General features: G+C 46.0%; 1 protein-coding gene and 1 long non-coding RNA gene across 5 annotated transcripts in view; one reads left to right on the top strand and one right to left on the bottom strand.

The window, feature by feature from the left end:
• Positions 1 to 19665, top strand: part of nhsl2 (NHS-like 2) — a 39544-nt gene extending 19879 nt beyond the window's left edge. Inside the window, exons 2-10 of one of the 3 annotated variants that reach the window (XM_054799921.1) lie at positions 3827 to 4081; positions 7530 to 7666; positions 9058 to 9238; positions 11654 to 11824; positions 11899 to 12991; positions 13058 to 14192; positions 14268 to 14571; positions 16524 to 16644; positions 17083 to 19665. In XM_054799921.1, the coding sequence (XP_054655896.1) occupies positions 3827 to 4081; positions 7530 to 7666; positions 9058 to 9238; positions 11654 to 11824; positions 11899 to 12991; positions 13058 to 14192; positions 14268 to 14571; positions 16524 to 16644; positions 17083 to 17416 (3731 nt within the window). In that variant the 3' untranslated portion in view covers positions 17417 to 19665. Of the gene's footprint in view, positions 1 to 3826; positions 4128 to 7529; positions 7667 to 9057; positions 9239 to 11653; positions 11825 to 11898; positions 12992 to 13057; positions 14193 to 14267; positions 14572 to 16523; positions 16645 to 17082 lie in introns of those variants that run through there. The other 2 variants (XM_054799922.1, XM_054799923.1) reach the window with 2 other exon arrangements.
• LOC129194671 (uncharacterized) lies at positions 1007 to 4128 on the bottom strand. Of its 2 annotated transcripts, XR_008573789.1 has the most exons (5): positions 3679 to 4128; positions 2765 to 2864; positions 2119 to 2521; positions 1603 to 1996; positions 1007 to 1528 (listed from the first exon to the last, which is right to left on the bottom strand). It is a non-coding gene; the product is annotated as an uncharacterized LOC129194671 (long non-coding RNA). The 2 variants fall into 2 exon arrangements; XR_008573788.1 differs by having other exon boundaries at positions 2119 to 2864.
• Positions 19666 to 19709: the final 44 nt, after the last annotated feature.

Below are 19709 nucleotides of genomic sequence, written 5' to 3'. Positions count from 1 at the left end.
AGATGTAGGTTTTTTGAAAAGGGGGGGTGTGGAAATGGAAATGTTGGAAATGGAGTGGGGAGTCTGGGGGCCCTCCCCCAAAAAATTTTTAAAATTAGACCTCATTTCCTGCAATCTGGTGATATCTGAGGCCAATTTTATGTCCTTAATTTCAAGAGTTTGTTGTTATTTTTATCCTTGGAATATATCGTTTAAGCCAAAACATTCTATTTATAAAATTACCGGTACTAGGAGAAACCCATTTTAGCTCAATTTCCTGAAATATTTTCCAATTTGAAGCAGCTGTAAATTCCGAGGATTTGAGTATCATTTTATGTCACTGGGGATCGCTTTTCTGGTTCATTTTCATTGAGAATAGACAACAGTTTTCCTTATAGTGATGATGCCAGAACCTTTATTTTGCACCGCCACCTGAATAGCCAATACAGCACATGTTCAATGTCCAATGTAAATTATCAGCCTGACAGTGGGTTCAGGAATAGCATGCGTCTCGGGGGGGTGTCCCCCCCCCAAATCCGCGCCTGTGTAGTGTATTTTCTAAGGCAGGGGTGTCCAAACTTTTTCCACCAAGGGCCGGATTGAAAGATCACAGAATGCGATTTTGTAAAAAGGCTTTAAAAATGATACAAATACACAGCAAATTTTGTCATTTGGAATAAACTCCCTGTGATTCAAAAACAACTACATTTTAGTGTACATGCGTGACCATCGCGTAGACTCTAGAGCTGAATAAAAAGAACTTTTATTTTCAGTTGAACTTGAACCCCTTTTTCTGAGTCAGAATATATAAATTGTAATCTTATATCGAGTATATGTAACACTGAAAGTGAGTTAATTTAAATGGTAACTCGTGATTGGTGTTAGGAGGAACACTTAAAATGTATTTAATTTTAGTATTTCATTCAACCCTTTTTTAGAGTTAACAATTCTACATTATTCATATATTCTATGGAAAAATTACTGCTGCAATGTACTGTTTCCAACAGATTTATTTTATTTACAGCAAAAAACAATTACATTTAGACCACCTTCAAGGTCATAACAGTGCAGCTTGAGTTGCATGACACAGTCAATAACATACACACTGCATTAGATTTAGTCATCAAGAACAATAAAAACATAGTCTGTTTAGTGCAACATTGTGTAACATGAGGTAAACCGTTGAATTTACTCCAGCACATGAAACATCTTCGTGGATCCCATTCTGATAAATCAGGTCATACAATTTTCTGATACAACATAAAATGGTGAATCACAGCCATGTGACTTGGGCATGAAGGCGCTTGAAATGTGTTAACTTCTCCCTTTCTATCAGCGATATTTTTCTTGGCATGTGAAGATGGTGCTTCACCTTCTTGTTGCAGAAGAGACAGATCTGAAGAGTAGTGCTTATAAATGCTAAGATATCACAAAACAACCAAGATTGCAGTCCCGGAGTTGAAGACACCTTGTGCCACATTATTACCAAGAGTCACTGTCTTGCCTGAGCAGCCATCAGAGTTCCTGGAGGATTCAGCCGGTGAGAGTTCTGAAATGCAAACCATACTTAATGAGGAACAAATGCTATATTTATTAAGATTCTTGTTATCTGCTAGCACATACATAGACATCCAGCAGACAACTGTCTCTGAGTTAAGATGTAAATGTCACGGTGCGGTTAGGTGCCGGTCTGGGAACCCCAAATGCAGAGGCTGGAGGCAGGTAGGTGAGCACAGAATTTATTCTGTTCCAGAATTCACAACGAAAAGCGATGGTGACAAAACAGGTTCACCATGAAAAAATAGAACACAAATAATGCCGGTTGGAGGCAGAGTCTGCTGAGCGCTAGCAAGAGACTGGAAACAGTACGAGGCTGAGGGACACACACGGCTGGAACGTGGTGTAGCGAAGGAATAATCCGGCGTTCTCCAGCTGTCCGTAGTCATCTTAAGTAGTGGCGTAGGCACTCAATTACAGGTGCGTTCAGCAGCTTCGCCTCCAGCCAGGAACTAAGGATCTGGACAGAAACACAGAAAAGGCACGGGAGACGGGGGCAACGAGAGAGAGCCCGTGAAACGTGACAGTAAATCCCATAATATTTCTCTGCAAACATAGAAGTGAAGCGCCGTAATGCCCTACCATCATCAGTGTAGACAAAACAGACTTCTTTGGAAAGACATCCTCATCCACTTCTACATTGTGGTCATCTGTGACTTCCGGTATTGTGTCCTCTTTGAGAAACCTCTCCCGGAGTGCAACAAGACAAGCAGCACTTCTTTACAAGATATTGTTTCTTGCTATTGCAGAGCTTTATACAGAACAGATACCTTACCAGCACAAAGAAAATCAGAGAAGCAAACTTCGTCTAGTTTCACATACACCAAGTCCCCTACTAACGAACACCTGACGTGCGAACTTTCGGAGATACGAACAAAGCCGACTAGTCTATATTTTCATGTGTTTTGCCTTATAAAGTCCATATTTATACTGCTACATGCTTGACCAGCAGAGGGCACTGTGACACTGCTAATGGGACCAACAGCTGTAGAACAAGAGGAGGAGAAGGGGAGGAGGGGAGGAGAGAGAAAGCTACATTGTTAGCTGTATAATACAACCCGGACAGAGCGTGTGATTAAAGTTTATGAAGAGTTAATAGGCCTGCTTAATTCTACACCACAAACAGAACACTACCTCTTTTAGAAGAGTCTAACGATGACGACGATTTGTCCTTTTTTTTCAGTGAAATTGTTGAATTGTTTGCTAATGTAGGTTAGTGGTTACTTACATGAGCGACAAAAACACTGCCGTCCACACTTCAACAGAGCTCCACGGTGTACCACCAGCAACCCGATGAGCCTGACTCTCCTCTGGTACACTGAAACACACTTTATCGACAGAGACGTATGGTTTCATTGCTCAATAAAGTTGTCCCTCGTTTATAGCAGTTAATTGGTTTCTGACCCGACCGCGACAAATTAATTTCTGTGGTATGATTCAATGTTAATAAATGGAATATTTTTGTGTAGCATAAAAAAAAAACCTGTTCATGACTTTGTAAATACGTTTTTTTTAACATTATTAAAGCCCTGTAGACATAAAAATAACACCCACCTTTACACTCCTATTATTCTTTCTTTACAACACATTGCTCAGTTCTTATGCTGCAAGGACTCAGACGGCTGCTAGCTAATGAGCTAACAAGCTAGCGAGCTAACCAGTTAACCTCAAATGTATTTCTTCTAAACTTGAGAAGCTAAAAAAATCCACACAGAATGGGATTAGATTAGGATAGAATTTTGATAGACAAATTTTATTTTTACATTACAATCCATGGACTTTGAATGGCCCCCGGGCTGCATTTTGGACACCCCTACTCTAAGAGGATATGCGACAATGATATCCGAGGGTCACATGATCTGTCAAGCTTCCTTTACACTGCCCAGTCGGACACCACTTGACGTCACATGTTTTTTTCCCACATGTTCCATCGCACAGCGCGATTTGTTTTTGCATGTGTAAGGTGTGATGGTGTGACGTCCTCTCCACCCGCGATCCTGCTCCATTCCCTTCTAATTTTCCCTCGGAATCGCTTCCCCTCCCATGTTTCGTCTCTAATCCCTCCCTCCTTCCCTCGTTCCTTGTTCTCCCTGACAACACGCCATTATGTAATCCCCGGCTATTAGTTATGGAAATTCATACCATTTTATTTACTCCTCTCGTCCTCGTTCACCCTCATCCTGCCATCCTCAATCCTCACTGGCAATAATCTTAATTCCCACCCTCTCCTCTCTCTCTCCTCCCGTCTCTCTCTCGCTGCATCCATCACTTTCGCTCCCGCCTCCTGCAGCCACCAGCGGACTCGAGGCGGAGGGCGCCAGGCGTGGAGGCACGAGCAGCAGCCGCGGCAACGACGCTAACCACAGCAGTAGCAGCGGCGGCGGCGGCGGCGGACGAGGAGGAAGCGGCGGCAGCGGCAACTGCACGGCCCACTTCAGGTCTCCATGGCAACAGAGCGTGAACGTGTTTGGCTCGTGGAGCAGGCCCGAGTGTGTCGAAGAGCTGCACCAGCAGGCGCAGCTTAACCTCCAGAGCTTGCTGCAAGGTACGCGTGGATGGAAGAGGAGAGAGCGAGATTGGGCGGATGGAAGGTGTGTGTACTCGGGTGGGTGGATGGATGCTACTGTACTGTAACTGTGTGTGTGTGTGTGTGTGTGTGTGTGTGTGTGTGTGTGTGTGTGTGTGTGTGTGTTTCCTCAGCATATTGGTGGTGTGTGCATGTTGGCTGACAGCGACACTGCAGCTGATGCAACGTTGTTATTTAAGGTTCTGACAGGGTGTGTGTGTGTGTCCGCGTGTGTGTGTCCGTGTGCTTGTGCTTGTGCTTGTGCTTGTGTTGAAAACAGCCCGCTTTTGAAACATCTTGTCAGTGGCCGTCACTCTTTCTTAGATATTTTTATAATGAAAATCTGCTTTGTATAAGACTGCTGATGCTGCTGCTGGGTTCGCCGCTCTCGAGCTCTCTCTTTCATTTTCATTGTGACTCATGCTCTCTCTTGCCCTCCTGCCGCCTTTGGATGAATGAACGAGTGAGGTTGAATGGAGAGGATGAATAAATGATGACTTGTTGCTCGTCTTGTGTTCATTGTGCGTCTAGCTCATACGTGTCAAGCTCAGGCCCGGGGGCCAAATCTGGCACGAGCTGCAACTGAGTTGGCCCACCTCACGGACCTTATCAAACAAAGTGCTTAGAGCGATCTGCGTAATTAAGCGATTCCTCCGATATAAACTACTTCTCTGGCATTACAATTTTAAAAGTGTAAACAATACCGTACTGTATATAGTACAAAATTAACAACATTCTTAATAAGGGTGCCAGATTCAGACCAAATGTCAAAGAAATTTAACTGCACACAGGGAAAAAACGGCAGTGCTTTAACTATTACAATCTGTCTGTACAAATTAACAACATAAAGAGGCATAAGACAGTCAAAAGTGATCATTTTAACTACAGCAAAGCATGCTGGGAAACACGTAATCCGCCCATTCCACAGCTGCAAACTGCCAGGTTACACATCTCTCAGACTGTGATGTTTTTGATATAAATACTGTAGCTTTAGCCCAGACATTGAGAGGAATGACGAAGAAGTGGTCAATCAACAATGACTTCACTGAAACGAACAACAACGCCAAAACAACCATAGTTGTAGAAATTTTCCAGCAGGAATGAATGACACAAAAAAATGCGCAATTCCCCCACTCCAATGTAAAAAAATTGTCCATCCACACGAGTTAAGTTTTTAAAAAAAATGTATGTCCACATAAAGACACATTCACCAGCCGCCATGCGCATTTTGTCCCAACCTGAGGGATGCATTATATTGGTATGTTCCAATCCCGGCACTGTGCGAGCAGGGAACTGGGATAAAAGGTGTGTAGGCTGCTTACTTATCTATTCGTCAGTGTTAATGAGACATTTTCTCACAATCTGACCACACTGACTGCTATTACTGGGGCATGTTCTGTCATGTTCGCAGCTTCAAATGAGCATCTGATGATGCATATGAGCGTGCTTCATTCACCAGTTATGTTGGCTAAAAGGACGAGAAGGTTTTAAGGTTTTTAATCTTTCAATATGCACAAATATACAAGTGTTGAAAATGTCAGGATAAAAGAAAAGATACCAAGTTGGGCGCGTGGGGGGTTAATGTCCAGTTCGGCCCACAACCTAAAGTAGTTTGAGTTGAGTTTTGGGACCCAGTGTGATAGAGTTGGACACCCCTGGTCTACCTCCTAATGAGGCACATGACTAAAGAGCCACAGCTTCATACAATGGCCTGAAATGCTAAAATACATAGGTTGTTGCAGCGTGGTGATGCCCTGAAGTTGATTATTTCGGCCAATTAGGTGAAGAACACAGCGACAATGAACACAAACTCGGCGCCTCACAATGACACCGGGTGAAAACTAACTGGCAGCTGAAAAAGCATGAATGTAAATAAATCCAGTTACAATGTTAGCAGATTAGTTGTTAACCTTTTCTTGTATAATGAATGGTGTGAGGAGGAGATTTGTTGCTGGTTATCAGTCTACTATGTTAGGGTTTAACTATATTAAGTGTGATGTGCTAGCATGGGGGTGTGGGTCTTATATAACATCAAAGCGCTCCCTCTTCGGCCATCCTCACCCTCCGTCTCAGTGAAATATTCATCCTCTTTCTCTCACTGCTCTCCTCCGACTCTAGCACAGCTCCATATTTATGAAGCTGGCTGTCAGACGGATCTGCAGCGCTTTCTTGCCATGATGCCGAACCCACACCACCCACCCGATCCCCCAGCTCCATTCATGACATCCGAACGACATTTGTGGTTGTTTTAATGCTGAATGTGAAAACAGCAAATGAGGACTAGTTGTTTTTTTGTAGCTTCCCATGTACTTTACAGATGTTGCCCGGGTCACCCAAGGTCCTTGGCAGTCTGAGCAGGGTTGGAGAGGGGGGGGCTCAGGTGGTGTTTTCATTCTGTCGCAACAACTTGCCATGAGAGAGCTTGGAAACGCAATTGGAAAGATGACATTTTGATAGGAGGTGAAAGTGGATGGATGCGATTCCAGTGTGCTCATTAAACCCTCCATTCTTGATGGACGTCATTCCAGGTCACAACTGAGCACACACTGTAGCGCTACCAGCCCATTAAGCCAATTGTGTTCCTTGACACACAAACTGTATGCGGAAAAACATGAAAGAGGGGCATTGTTCACATCGGTTTCCCCCTCTGTGGAAGAAAGAGTGACCCACATTTGACAAGAGCCGGGCGCTAATTGTCAAGAATGTTTGGGTTCATTGGTGAGTGAAGTTCCTATGCATACTTACATTATATAAAAAAACAACAACAACTGAGATGCTAACAAACAATGTGCACTTTAGTGACGCCTGAGTGCTTGTCAGGATAAAGGAGAAGGAGGCAGGGTACTTATTAAGCGTGTGTGGGAGGCGGAGTGACCAGCATACCTTTGCCCCCCCATCACCTCTCCCTCCCTCCCACTTTCTAGCATGCAGCAGCAGCAAAAAGTTACCCCTGTGAGGTTCCCGCCCACACCGCTTGTGTCACTTAGCAACCCCCACCACCACCACTATGGAATCCATATAAGTCTAACCCAGTGGTCTGTTAGAGGGGCTTTAGGGATGAGTAGAGACTGGGTCAGGAGTGTGTTTTTGGGGGTAATGGATTGGCTGGCGGATTGTGAGGGGGAGTACCTAGTTGTGTGTTGTAGGGAAAGAGGAGAAGGGGGCGGGGGTTAGGAATCTGTTTACAATGGCCTGAGGGGGAGTCGTCTAAGCTGCCAGAGCAGAGGGAAGCAGTGCTATTGAGGGGAAAGTGAGAGCGAGAAGACACTAAAGGGAGTCTTGCGGTGAGGCTTGCAGGAGGTAAACTGATGCGGAGCATGGTGTGTGTGTGTGTGTGTGTGTGTGTGTGCGTGTGTGTTTGGGTTGTTGTGTGCAGGAATGCAGGAATCCGAGGATAACGTGTGCCATGTTACTTCCATGTGTACAGACTTTGAGGAGCAGCTCTACGACGCCAAGTTGACCGGTCAGACATTCCGCCATCCGCCCTCACAAAGCTCAGACGACGCGTCTGCCTCTTACTCCCCCGGCTCTCCTGGCAACAAGCGGCCCGACTTCATCTTCCTGGTAAACAGAGTCGCTCTCTAATGGCGTTGGATCTGATTCTGTCAGATTGTTGGTTGTGTGTGTGTGTGTGTGTGTGTGTGTGTGTGTGAGTGGGGGGGATGCAAAGTCCTTAAAGTGTCCTCAGCCAGACACAAGAAACACTGTCTTACCATCAACAGTGTTTTGATGCCACAGAGCAAATAGACTGTGATGTTGGCAGCACGGTGGCGTAGTAATTAGCACGAGGTTCTAATCTTCCTGTAACGTCTTTGTGTGGGGGTTGCATGTTATCCCTGTTTTCTTCTGTTTCCTCCCACATCCCAACAACATGCATATGAGGCAAATTGGAGACTCTAAATTGTCCATAGGTGTGAATGTTTGTCTATATGGCAACCAGTCCAAGGTGTACGCCTCCTCTGGCCCCAAGTCACCCGTATGTATCGAAGATGGATGGACTGTGACAATGCGTGCTATGGTAACTATAGTGGCATCACCTGATCAAATGACTGTGTCAGTGTGACTAAAATAGTTTGAGCTAAAGTTGCATCTAGTAGCCTCGCCACCCCCCCAAAAAGCACTGCACGCTTTGCCGCCTCCGCACAGGTTCGTCATCACATTCACACTCAGAGCAGGCTAAATGATTTAGTGTCTCCCAGATGGGAATGTGACATCTCGATTAGGAATTTATAGCACAAAGAGACATGAGTGACGTGTGTCCTTCCAGCCAGGATGGGATTTCGGGAACGTCAGCCGCTGAGTGACTCTTTGTCGCCATGGCATCCTGATGGACTCCTTAAGGTGATTTCGTTGGCACGCCGTTCCTGCAGGAGCCTCTTAAATTGCTGTGTTAAGTTCACGCCTGATGGGGCTGATTTCAGTTAGACTTTGAGAGTCCCTGGAGACGACTTGGATCGGAATTCCCTGTGACAGCAGTTAAGTTTCTTGACTACGCCAAGGAAGATGAGCTTGACTATCTCCTGTCTCTGTATATGCAATAAACTAAATTTAAGATCAAATAGAAAGGAGGTGGCGAGCCTGCAAAGCCTTGTTCAGGTCAAATATCAGTCTTCCCCGAGGAATGGCCACATGTCCCCTTACTTTTGTTCAGAACAAAACAGTGTATTTGTCCTTGCCAACCTCAAGACAGATGACGCACTTACGCTTTGTGTTCCTTTTGTTGTCTATCTGTACGCCCTAATGCGCATGAGTGTTGTTGCCCTCTGTCCTCTGTTACTGGCAGTGATGCTACACCAAACGAGCAAAAAGAGGACATTTGCTTTGTTCTGAAGTGTTCCAAAGATGACCTCTGCCTCTCCGCCTTAATAGAATTTCTAGTTTGTGTCCTTTTGTGTTAGAAACAAGGAAACCACCTTGGACATCTTCTCATCTCAGCTCATCTGCTTCTCTTTTAGCCTGCATCCAAGCAGCTCTACGAAGACGAGACCGTCACCTCGGTCTTTGGACTGAGGTCCCTTGCCAACCCGTCCCCCTCGCTGTCGCCGTCCCCTTGCGAGTCAGACTGCCCCCCGCTGGGCTGGACTAGAGGACCACCCGTGGCGGAGAAACCTCGCTGGCACCTCGGCAGACGCACAGGTTAACACAACCTCGTAATTTAATCATCGTGGATGCAAATTCGTGCAAATTATGTGTCGTATTGGTAAAAAATCAAGAGTTTGACTCATTTAGAAGCTCAAGTGTGAGTCAAAATAGCCATATCATTCGCTGCGGGAAATAGTGTTTTTTCTTGAATCTTTAAAATATGCATACATTCTCCGAGTCACAGCCTTGAATCTGTTCTTTTTTAATCTGTTAGGTCGGCACCTCAAGTTTGCATGAAAAGATTCCGCAGCAGAGACATTCCCATCTTGTCCTCTTGTGTCAGGCGTTAGCATGCCATGGTCATCCTCACTGTGACACCTCTGCCCTCCCTCGCCTTGTTTACTTTGTGTGCATGCCAATGTGTCACATAAAGCACATCTATATCCAAATTAATCTTTTTGGACTAGAACAGAGATGTCAAACTCAATCGCACAGGGGGCCAAAACTCAAAGCCGACTAAGCTGCGACAAAGCTGCGGATATATGACTATGGTTGTTTTAGCGTGGTTGTTCGTTTCAATAAAGTCGTTGTTGATCGACCACCGACGTCCGGGCAAAAGCTACAGTATTTTATATCAACACAAAAACATCACAACCCGTGATATGTGTAACTCGGAAGAGTTTGCAGCTGTGGAATGGGCAGATTACGTGTTTCCTAGCATGCTGTGCTGTAGTTAAAATGATCATTTTTGACTGTCTTATGCCTCTTTGAGGTGCTATTTTGTACAGACAGGGTGGAATAGTGGTGTCGTTTTTAGTCGTGCACAATTATATTGTTGTTACTTTTGGTCTAAGTACCCTTAGGAAGAATGTTTGTGCAAGTCGCGTTATACATACTGTAAGAATTACTTGATTACGCAGATTTTTGCAAGCACGTTGTTTGGTGAGGTGAGGTGAGGTGATGCTATATTCTAAATAGCTTAGCTGGCCGGCAGGCCTGAGTATGACACAAATGGACTAGAAGTTCAGGTATAATGATGCTGCAGCCCTTCCCTCAGGTAGGCATTCTTTTTTGCATACATTTAGCATATACTTGCTAAATACGTCATCTTGTTATCGTGATGGCCAGTCTCTACATGAGCGAACAGGTAGCTGGCAGCCGGCTTGCTGTTGCTATGGTAACTCTCCACTCTTCCGCTCTCCTCACCAAAAAAAAAGAAAGTGAGCTGTATCAACAAGCCACCGATGGAAGGATGACAGGAGGTTAGGGACAGCAAGAAGCGCAAAATGAGGGATGAAAGAAGAGTGAATGGAGGGTAATTAAAGAATAAAAGAATGTTATTACTACAGTAGGAATGCTCCGGTCGGGGTTTTATGCCGCCGATACCGATCATCCATGAGTGAAATTGGCCGATACCGATCACATGGATTCATTTAAATGAGTTTTTCTGTTTATTTATGAGTGTTATTGGCCAGGGGTGCTGTATAAAGGGGAAAGGTCAGGACAAATTCAAGGTCCCCTGACTGCCAGGGAGCCCCATAAATAGGTAATTACTATTAAAAATTAGTAATTAATTAATAAAAAAGGTACGTTCCTCACAGCAGACATGATTGTTTTTGTTTTGGAACGTCTGCGCAGTGTGAAGAAAAGTGGGAGGAGGAAGCTACCCAAGACACTACACTGCACACGGTGATCGATACAGGCTGCAAGAGTACGAGCCGCAGGTGATCGGCTTTTGTGATCGGTGTTGAAAGGCATATGCTGATCATGTGATTTTTCACGGAAATCGGTCGATACTGATTGGTGGCCGATCAATCGGAGCATCCCTAGTTATTACTGGTTCCACCTCGCCATCTCAGCTGTAGGCAGGTGTGCGTTGAGAAAGCAGGCAGGCAGGGAGAGTCAAAGACGATTTATTTAGTGTGCACTCTTCACTGCAGAGGCAATTCAAGTAGAGGAAATGTCAAAGTAAATAGAGCGAGTGATCGCAGCGAATCTGCCGAGCCTTCGCTGCCCTTGTTGCAACCCCGAGGAGGCTTCAGATGGCAGCCTCAAATTACCGCCTGAACCCACTGCTTGACTTAAAAGTGTGTACAAGTTCCCCAACAGCAGTCCCCTGATCCATGATTGCTGTCTCTGCATGACAGACACGTCTGTCTAATTTTCCCTTTATCACTATCTTTGTTTACATTCTGTGAAATAAGCAGGTTATTGAGTTTGACAGTACAATGCACGATTCATCGGGCGGCAAATCTGCATCTCTTGTGTTTTTCTTTGTGTCCCTACTGACAAGCATCAACGTCAGCATTTGCACAAACTGTGCTTCTGATTCCATAATTCCACAGTTCACTTTTCCATCAGTTCAGCCTCATCGGATTCATTTTGTGATTTTGTGCATTTTGCCAAATTACAACAACAAAGCACAAGTGACGGTAGGAGATAATCCCACTCGTCCACATGTATCTCCAGGTGAAGGGAAATTCCATGGTGTGGACCTCCTGCAGCACTCGACGTCCCCATCCCCCTCTCCAGCGGAGCACTTTCACCAGCCCCGCTCCCTGGAGCCTGTCACGGATACCCCTCACCAGAGCCTTGCCCTGAGGAAGATACACTCCGACCTTGACGGCAGCTCACCTGCAGGTGTTCATGGTGGAGAAACACACTTTCTTGCATGTCTTAATGAGTTAAGTTACATTAATGCTCCTCCTTCACAGAGAACATCCTGGAGCGACCAGCAAGCATGGACCACTCTGGACTAATTTTCTCCAACACTCCCGCCACCACCTGGAACGGACCTAAAGGCTCCACCTTCTCTCCCGCAGAGTGGAACGAGCCTTACAACTACAGCGTGAAGAAAGGGCCGGCAGTCCCACCAAAACAGCACAGCATCATTGGTCATACGGGAGGTGGGGCTCAGGAAGGCGTGATGTTAGTAAGCTCGGGACATTTGGCCAGCTCACAGTCCTTCTCAACCACGTCAGATGCTTCTGGGAGACGAGGGAACAATACGCAAGGGATGTCACTGGCAGCTGTCATGATGGGGAAGCGGAGTGAAACAGAGGGGGCCATGGCAGATGGAGGTAGAGGTGGGGGAGGAGGATGCAGTGGTGGAGAGGTCTGTAAGGGAAGGGAGATGTCGGCCCGCTCCATCGCGGCAGCAAATGCATTCAAGTTCCGGGAACGTTCTCTCTCCACACCCACAGACTCGGGCTCCTTTTGCTTTACTGAGATTAGCACAGACCAACCAGACGGGACCCTCTCGTCCACAGGGAATGGGAACGTCTCCACAGCTGCGGAGCACCAACGGCAGCATCATAACTTCTTGGGTTTGGGAGAGAACTACGCTCTGCTCTATCCCAGAGGAAGTTCTGAGGACAGTGCCAGTACCACTGACACCATTTCTGTTACAGCTTCTGACTACGGCACTGAAGGACGCTTGCGCATGCGCTCGCGGTCCATCTCTCTCAAAAAGTCCAAACGCAAACCACCCCCTCCTGTGAGAAGCGTCTCCCTCATGAAGAATCTTGGCAATGCTGAGGGAAGGATCCACCATGGAGGCGCTCTGCATCGAGATGGCCGGCCAAAGAGCCTGCACATCCCAAGGGACCACTTTCCGGACTTCCAGCCCGACTTCCTTTTGCCCAGCTCGTCCTGCTCCTCCAAGTCAGGCGCTCAGCAAGGAGAGCTGGGCCCGGGAGGCTGCGATGGACCTCCGAACCTGGAGGTGCATCCACCAGAGAGGGAGGCGGAAGCAACTTTCCCCACCCACTGGCAGCTAGGGGATTGGAAGAGCAATGACCCCTACAGGTAGGGCTGTTAAGTTACCTTGTTAGGTGTTCTGTGCGATCATACCTTTCCTTTTCTTTATTCCAGGTCTTTATCAGGCTCCAGCACTGCAACAGGTACCACCGTGATTGAATGTATGAAAGTCAGAGGCAGCTCAGAGTCGTTAGACTCCCCTTCCACTTCCAGAGCCACGTCACCCTCGCAGCTCCTCACGGAAACAGACATCAAGCCTTCCTCTCCCTTCAAACCCCCAGGACTCATGTCCCCGTCAAGTGGATATTCCAGCCAGTCTGAAACTCCAACCCCAACTGTGCCGCTCAGTCATGCAGGGGGAGTTGGTTCTGTGGGGATATCAGGGTGTAAGATGCGCCCTAAGATTCCTGAAAGGAAATCCTCACTACCATCACCAAAGGATCCTACTGCCAGGTCCAGATTATCCTTTGAAATGCCAGGGAATGCACACCTGGAGCTGTCATCCATCAAGCCAAAGCAAAAGGCCAGCAGGCGGCATTCGGACACGTCCACGGCAGCAAAACCTGGCAAAATCAGCCCCAGCTCTTCCCAGGTGCTCCCCGTGGTCACCCAGAATGAGCTAAAAACGATTCGGCTTCGCTCTGTCTCGCGAGGCGATCTAGAGGACTTCCCGGACGGTGCGTCGGACACCATTGAGGAAGAACAGCAGTGCCGAGACTTTGGAGACGACGCCAGTCCGCCTCCCACTCTACCAAAACCTAAGCCACCTGTTGCAGTCAAACCCCCTCTACCAAAGCGGCCCCTCAACCTGCTTCTGAAGTCTCCTTCACCATCCTCGACGCCCCCCCTCACCTTGGACTCACCCCCATCATCGCCTGTGGAGCGGCCCATACCTCTAGGCAACATTTACAAAGTGATGAAGAAACCCAAACCCAAAAAAGCACCGCCAAAAAGTCCTGCAAGTCCATCAGTGATCCCAGATTCTAATTCTCTGTCCACCACTCATGCTGTGTATGACCAGTGTCTCTTTGACCTCCCTCCCCTTCCGGAACCCCAGCCTCTCCTGGAAGACCCTGTGTTAGAGCCAGAATTCTACGCTGGCTTTCAACTTGGGCCAGAAGATGGAGGCTCTCTACCCTCTCCTTGCAGTAACCGGGAGGCACCAGAGCTCCAAGACAAAAGCAAGACGCTTCCCTCAAGGACAACCATCTCCTGTTTGGCAGAGCTCTCTGACAAAAAGAAACCCAAGGTAGAAAATATGCAGACATATCTTATAAAAAGTGCTATGCCCCACTGTTTTTGAGTAAGTCCTTTTTCCCTGCAGGTTCCACCCCCCGTTCCCAAGAAGCCTTGCCTCCTACTTCTTCCTTCATCCGTGCACCCCTCCAGTAACGGCAGCACAGACCGCCAGACGCCACAAACCGACATTCCGGTGGGCCTCCCGTCTCCTGGAGGAGCTTTCCCACCGGAAGACATCCCGATAAGCCCTTGTGCGCCTGAAATGTCAACACAGGATGAGAATCACTTGGGATTGGACGCTTTGAAGGAGTCTTTGCTTCACTCATCCTTGTTGGATTCTTCCTTCGTGGAGCTGGAAGGGACGATGGCCGCCACTGGGACTGGGGCAGGTATGTTTATAGAAACAAGGGATGAGCTATTAAGGAGATGTAGTGGAACACGCTTATGTCCCACTTCACTGTATTTTATTATTGGTAAAAAGTGCCCGCAACATTGACATACATGGTTAACTGCTTTTGTCAACATAAAATTTGAGACCCAATGGGGTCGTTCCTATGAAAAATTGTCAGTTAATGTCAGAATCCTGAAGCATGATAGTATTAACCTGAATTATACCACAGCAACTAACTAAATGCACTCATTTAATTTGTAGATTTTAAATTTGCGTATGTACGTAGGCTTTATTGTCACTGTAGTCAAGACCAATGTTCCCTCTAATAAAGTGTCCATGCATACACACAGACGACCTGAGCATTCCTTGGACCTCTATGAGTGCCATCAGACGTGCACACTTTTAGCATCACACCTGTCCAAAACCTGAGAACTTGAGGTAGTCCAACTTCCATCCTGTGCTATTTTGTATGTGAGTGGGTTTAAAAGTCAGCAAGGCGTATTTCACATTGTAACTTTATTTTTTGTCCACCTCAGACAAAAAAAGCCGTGGAACTATCTCATCCAATTCATGATCTGAATCTTGTAGGAAACACTTTGTTTATCATTTCATTTACCATTTATTTTCTTCTTTACCATTTATTTTGTCAATTATGTATACTTTTGTTATTTCTTGTCTGTTTTGCAGAAGCCTGTTGTGGCACTATTTCATTCCAGAAATGTACTTAAAAGTGATGCCGCTGTATATGCTTACTTTTGTCTAAATAAAAAATTTAAATAAAAAAATCTCAACTGCAAAAAACAACCACCTTCCGGTCCCGTCGGCCTCACTCGGGCAAACACGGCGTAACGCTTGCTGTCCATCAAAATAAAAGCATGCCAGTGCCACATGCACGGTGAAGCCACACATTTAGTCCACACTTTTCAGTCAGAAAACTGTCTGGCTTCTTTGACTTTGCAGCATGTTTTTCAGAGCAGCCCTTTCTCATTCGAAAAAGAAAAAAATCTCACCCAGATTCAACTCTTGTTCTTCTGTTGCCACAGACTCTGACAGAAAGATCTCTCTTAAATTTAGCTTGGTGACTGGATGTGGCACTGCTCGTTCGTTTTGCCATAATACGGGGTTAGCAAGCAGCACTGAGCTCTCTTAACTCTGCTGCCCCATTATCTATGCCTACAAAACAGCAGCATGTACTACGTCACGCGCTGTTAATGAATTTATTGGCTGCATTAGTAAATCAACAGGATCTCATTACCTGGACAGTGTTCGTCCAGGTAATACCGCTGGTTGTCGCCTGTCACTAACGCAGTTGCATTGCACAATGGCAATTTATTTGTGTTTTATTTATTTACAGTTCAGGTTCGATTTTATTTTTCGCGGCACAAGGATTTGCTGCGTGTTGAGAACACAAGATCAATGCGTGATTGCGCACGAGCGCAGCTTAGAGGGAACGTTAGTCCAGACATACAACAAATTACCGCTGCAGCTCTGTTAGATGACAGTATGAAATATCATTGGAAAACAGAAGAATCCAAATAAATCTATGCACAAATGGAGGAAAACTATATCAACAAACTGCTGTAGGTTCAAAAATCCTTCATTATGGCCCATTCGTCACAAGTAAATGTGCAGGCAATTGCTAGTTTTGGTTTCGATTTTGTTTATGTCGACAACCGTTTATGTCGACATCAGTCAGCCAGTCTGCATTGAGATAGACTGGTTCCACTGTATTAAAGTTGTGTGTATACAAAGGGACTGACACTACACAAGTTGTGTGTTGTATTTTTACTGAAGCAGCAAGCTAGTTGGACTATGTTGGAGCAATTCAATTTTGCATGAACAGCTAAATACTTAGAATCCAATTCATTGATAATTGATTAATTATCCCTGATGCAAACTAAATGTCACAAACATACATCATCTCTAACAAGACACAAATGTCCTTTTCAGACGACAGCATGTCCTGCGACAAGACGGTGCTTCACATTGTGGAGGAAACGGACGAGGACTTCCTGACCAGCAGCACGCCTGCAACACACACCACTGAAGACCTGTTCACCATTATACACAGGTTTGTGTCCACACTCCAGCACTCTCATTACCACCCAGAACATGTAACAAAAGACGCATTGGGCTCAGTGGGAAGTTATGACAAGGCGGGCAGAGAGAGTGAGGTTACCTAGCAACGTCTACAGCGGCGACCACTGGCTTGTACTTTCTCACAGTGATATCGATTCAAACACATGCACCCTTGATGCTTGTCACTAAGCAACAGGTGATTTTACTGTCTGTCAAGCTGAAAATAGCTAGGAACACCCTTAAGGAAGCTTTAGTAGAAGCAGACTATTACAGTATTTTGTCGAACATGTGCCCAAAAAGGTCTAGATGAGGTAGTCTGTTGTTGGAATGCAATCCGACCACAATCTTCACCATTGTCTTTGGTTAAATGATGTTGATCTGTTCTTGACAGCATACTGTAGCTGTTTGTCCATGTCATCTTCACCATCAGGTCCAAGCGAAAGGTTCTGGGTCGCAAGGAGCCTTCAGACTCCTTTGGAAGCCGGCAGAATCTGATGTCCCCAGTCAAGCAGAGTGCCGACTTGCGGAACCTCACCATGGGCAGCAGCCAGAGGTCCAGCTCTCGCAATGAGAACTTCATGGCCCTGCTGCAGAAGAAGGGCAGCAAGTCTTCCAGCGGCGGGGCCAGGGTGTCCGCCGCCGAACTTCTCAAAAGCACAAATCCTCTGGCACGACGGGTCACAGAGTTCTCGAGCGGCGCTCCATCAGGTAGCGAGGGGGCAGAGGTGGAGTCCATCGGTCAAGGCAAACCCAACGACCAGTGAACAAATGGGCGTTATCCAGGTCTGGATAAGCTAGCAATCAGCGGCTTCGCTCCAACTACAGGCTGAGCATTTGCAACGTCCAATCCCATTGGAGCCGCACACTTTTGGACAAAATGGTCCCTTACGTGGTTGGAGCCATATTATTCCCTATCATAGCGGATCTCTCAAGGAGAATATGAAAGAGTAGAGAGGGGGGTTACAAGCAACGCACTCAGTGGGGAGTAATAGGGGATGTGCTGAGACCAGGAATATAAGCATTGGATATCTTTTCTCCTGATGGTGACTACGTACATGCACCACAGCATCTGTCGTCTTGTCAAGAACCATCCAGAATCCATGTATGACTCCTTCGCGGTTCCACCAAGCAGGACAATGAAGTGAAGGCTTGCTTCCTAGCATGCAAAAGACAGATCATTAATGACTGACAGATCTTGAAAGATTCCATTTAATCATAAAGCACTTTTCTTAAATGTTTTTTTGTTGAGAGGCCGTTTACACAATTCATTCCCTCCAGGGGCACCCTGGAATGGTGTTATGTATTTTTTTTCATTTCTTTAATGTTGTTTTTAGGACATACACATGATTAAGAATCATCCAGAGAACATTTGCAGACACTGCCTGTGTGATGGACGTCACACATACACACAAAGAACAGAACAGTCTGCACAAGCGTATGTCTGCACACAAATCGTCATCACACCTGCGGAGTTTCTGCATGGAGAGCATGAAGCAGGTTAGGGGGATCAAACAGGGTTTTTTGAGTCGTTTTTTGGTCTCCAATGACAGGAGTGACGGACTGCCACAAACCAGACCAGAGGGGACCTGAGGGTGTGCGAGAGTGTGCATGCTCGCATGTGCTTGTGTGTGTTTACTTGTACACCATCAACCACCAGGTCATCTCTTGAGTGGCGACCGGTTCTCGTCACATTTCACTGCCCCTCCATGCACTTTCACGCTTTCATGTAGCATCTCCTCTTCCTCCCGTCCTAACCTCTCCAATCACACCCCACACACACACACACACACACACACACTCCCCCACGTTGCATTAACCTTCCCCTCGTCTTTCCTCTGCCTATTGGGTCTTTGCATCCAAGCTGTCAGACGACAGTGGGTGAATTTCAATAAGTGGACAAAACATGCTCCTCCCTGCTCCTTTGGATGGGTGAAGGTGGCATCCCAGTTTGGACTCTTTGTGCCACCACTGTGTCAGAGCTCCCCCTAGTGGGTGGAGGATATAGAGCCACACATTAGGAAAGCAGTGAAAGCTCATCTCTCCTCTGGTTATGATGACTCGTCAAGTGGTGCTTTTTTTTTTTTTTTGCTTTTGGAATATTTTGTGAATGGAACTGTGTTTGTTTTGCCTTGTATACTACCATTTGGGCACGGGTGTTTTATTTTATGTAGTAGATTTTTTTACGTGCACCCCCTTCCACCAATTCCTATAGTACACTTGCCAGTAGAAGTGGTGCAGACTGAGCAGTGATGCTAATTTGTAATGTTAGCATAGGGAGAGGAAAGATGGTAAAGTAAATACAACACATTGGCTTGGACGTAATTTATGTTCCCACCACCCACAAGGGAGCACTGGAAGTGACACGGCAACAATGGGACCAGATAAATTTAATATTTAGCACATTATTCCCTCAATGGGAGGAAAGACGGTGGAAAAAGTCGGGAGGTTGGAGGATGTGTAATCCCCACACCGCCACATTTACACCTCTTCTCCTCAGTGTGAAGGGGGAGTGTTCTTTCTTTCCTCCCAGTAAAGAATTAACAGAGTGGTTTCTAATCAAATAATTTGCATCATTTGGAAACGTTGTGATGTTTGGGGTCATTTTGAGTGACCTCTCTTGAATTAAAAGGACACGCGTGTGTTGCATAAGATAATCTCACAGCACACTAGAGGTATTAGTGCGGGCCAAAGAGTATATTTGCCCCCTCACTGCCAAATTGGGGGTGGCTTACAGTGACAAACAGATAGAGAGAGACAAATAATTATTGGATAATTATTCTATTTTTTGTTATTCCTTATTGAAAAAAAGACATATTTAAATGATTATTCCATATATGTATTGAATAACCCTGCCCCTTCCTCCAAATGCAGTGGTTTGGTTTTAGGTGCCCAGATGAGCGCATCACAGCCGGACCAGTGAAATTATTCCATCATAAATAAATTATTTTTCTTGTGTAAAAGTGCTGTTTGTTTATCTTCATTTTTTCTAGTCAAATACTGCATCCTTTCCCAACGTGTTACTTTAATTATTCTGTGTTCTTGTTGTGTTGTAGTGAC

The sequence above is a fragment of the Dunckerocampus dactyliophorus genome, chromosome 15, assembly GCF_027744805.1.
Source record: "Dunckerocampus dactyliophorus isolate RoL2022-P2 chromosome 15, RoL_Ddac_1.1, whole genome shotgun sequence".
Classification (NCBI taxonomy): domain Eukaryota; kingdom Metazoa; phylum Chordata; class Actinopteri; order Syngnathiformes; family Syngnathidae; genus Dunckerocampus; species Dunckerocampus dactyliophorus.
This window is presented reverse-complemented; position numbering and strand designations above follow the sequence as displayed.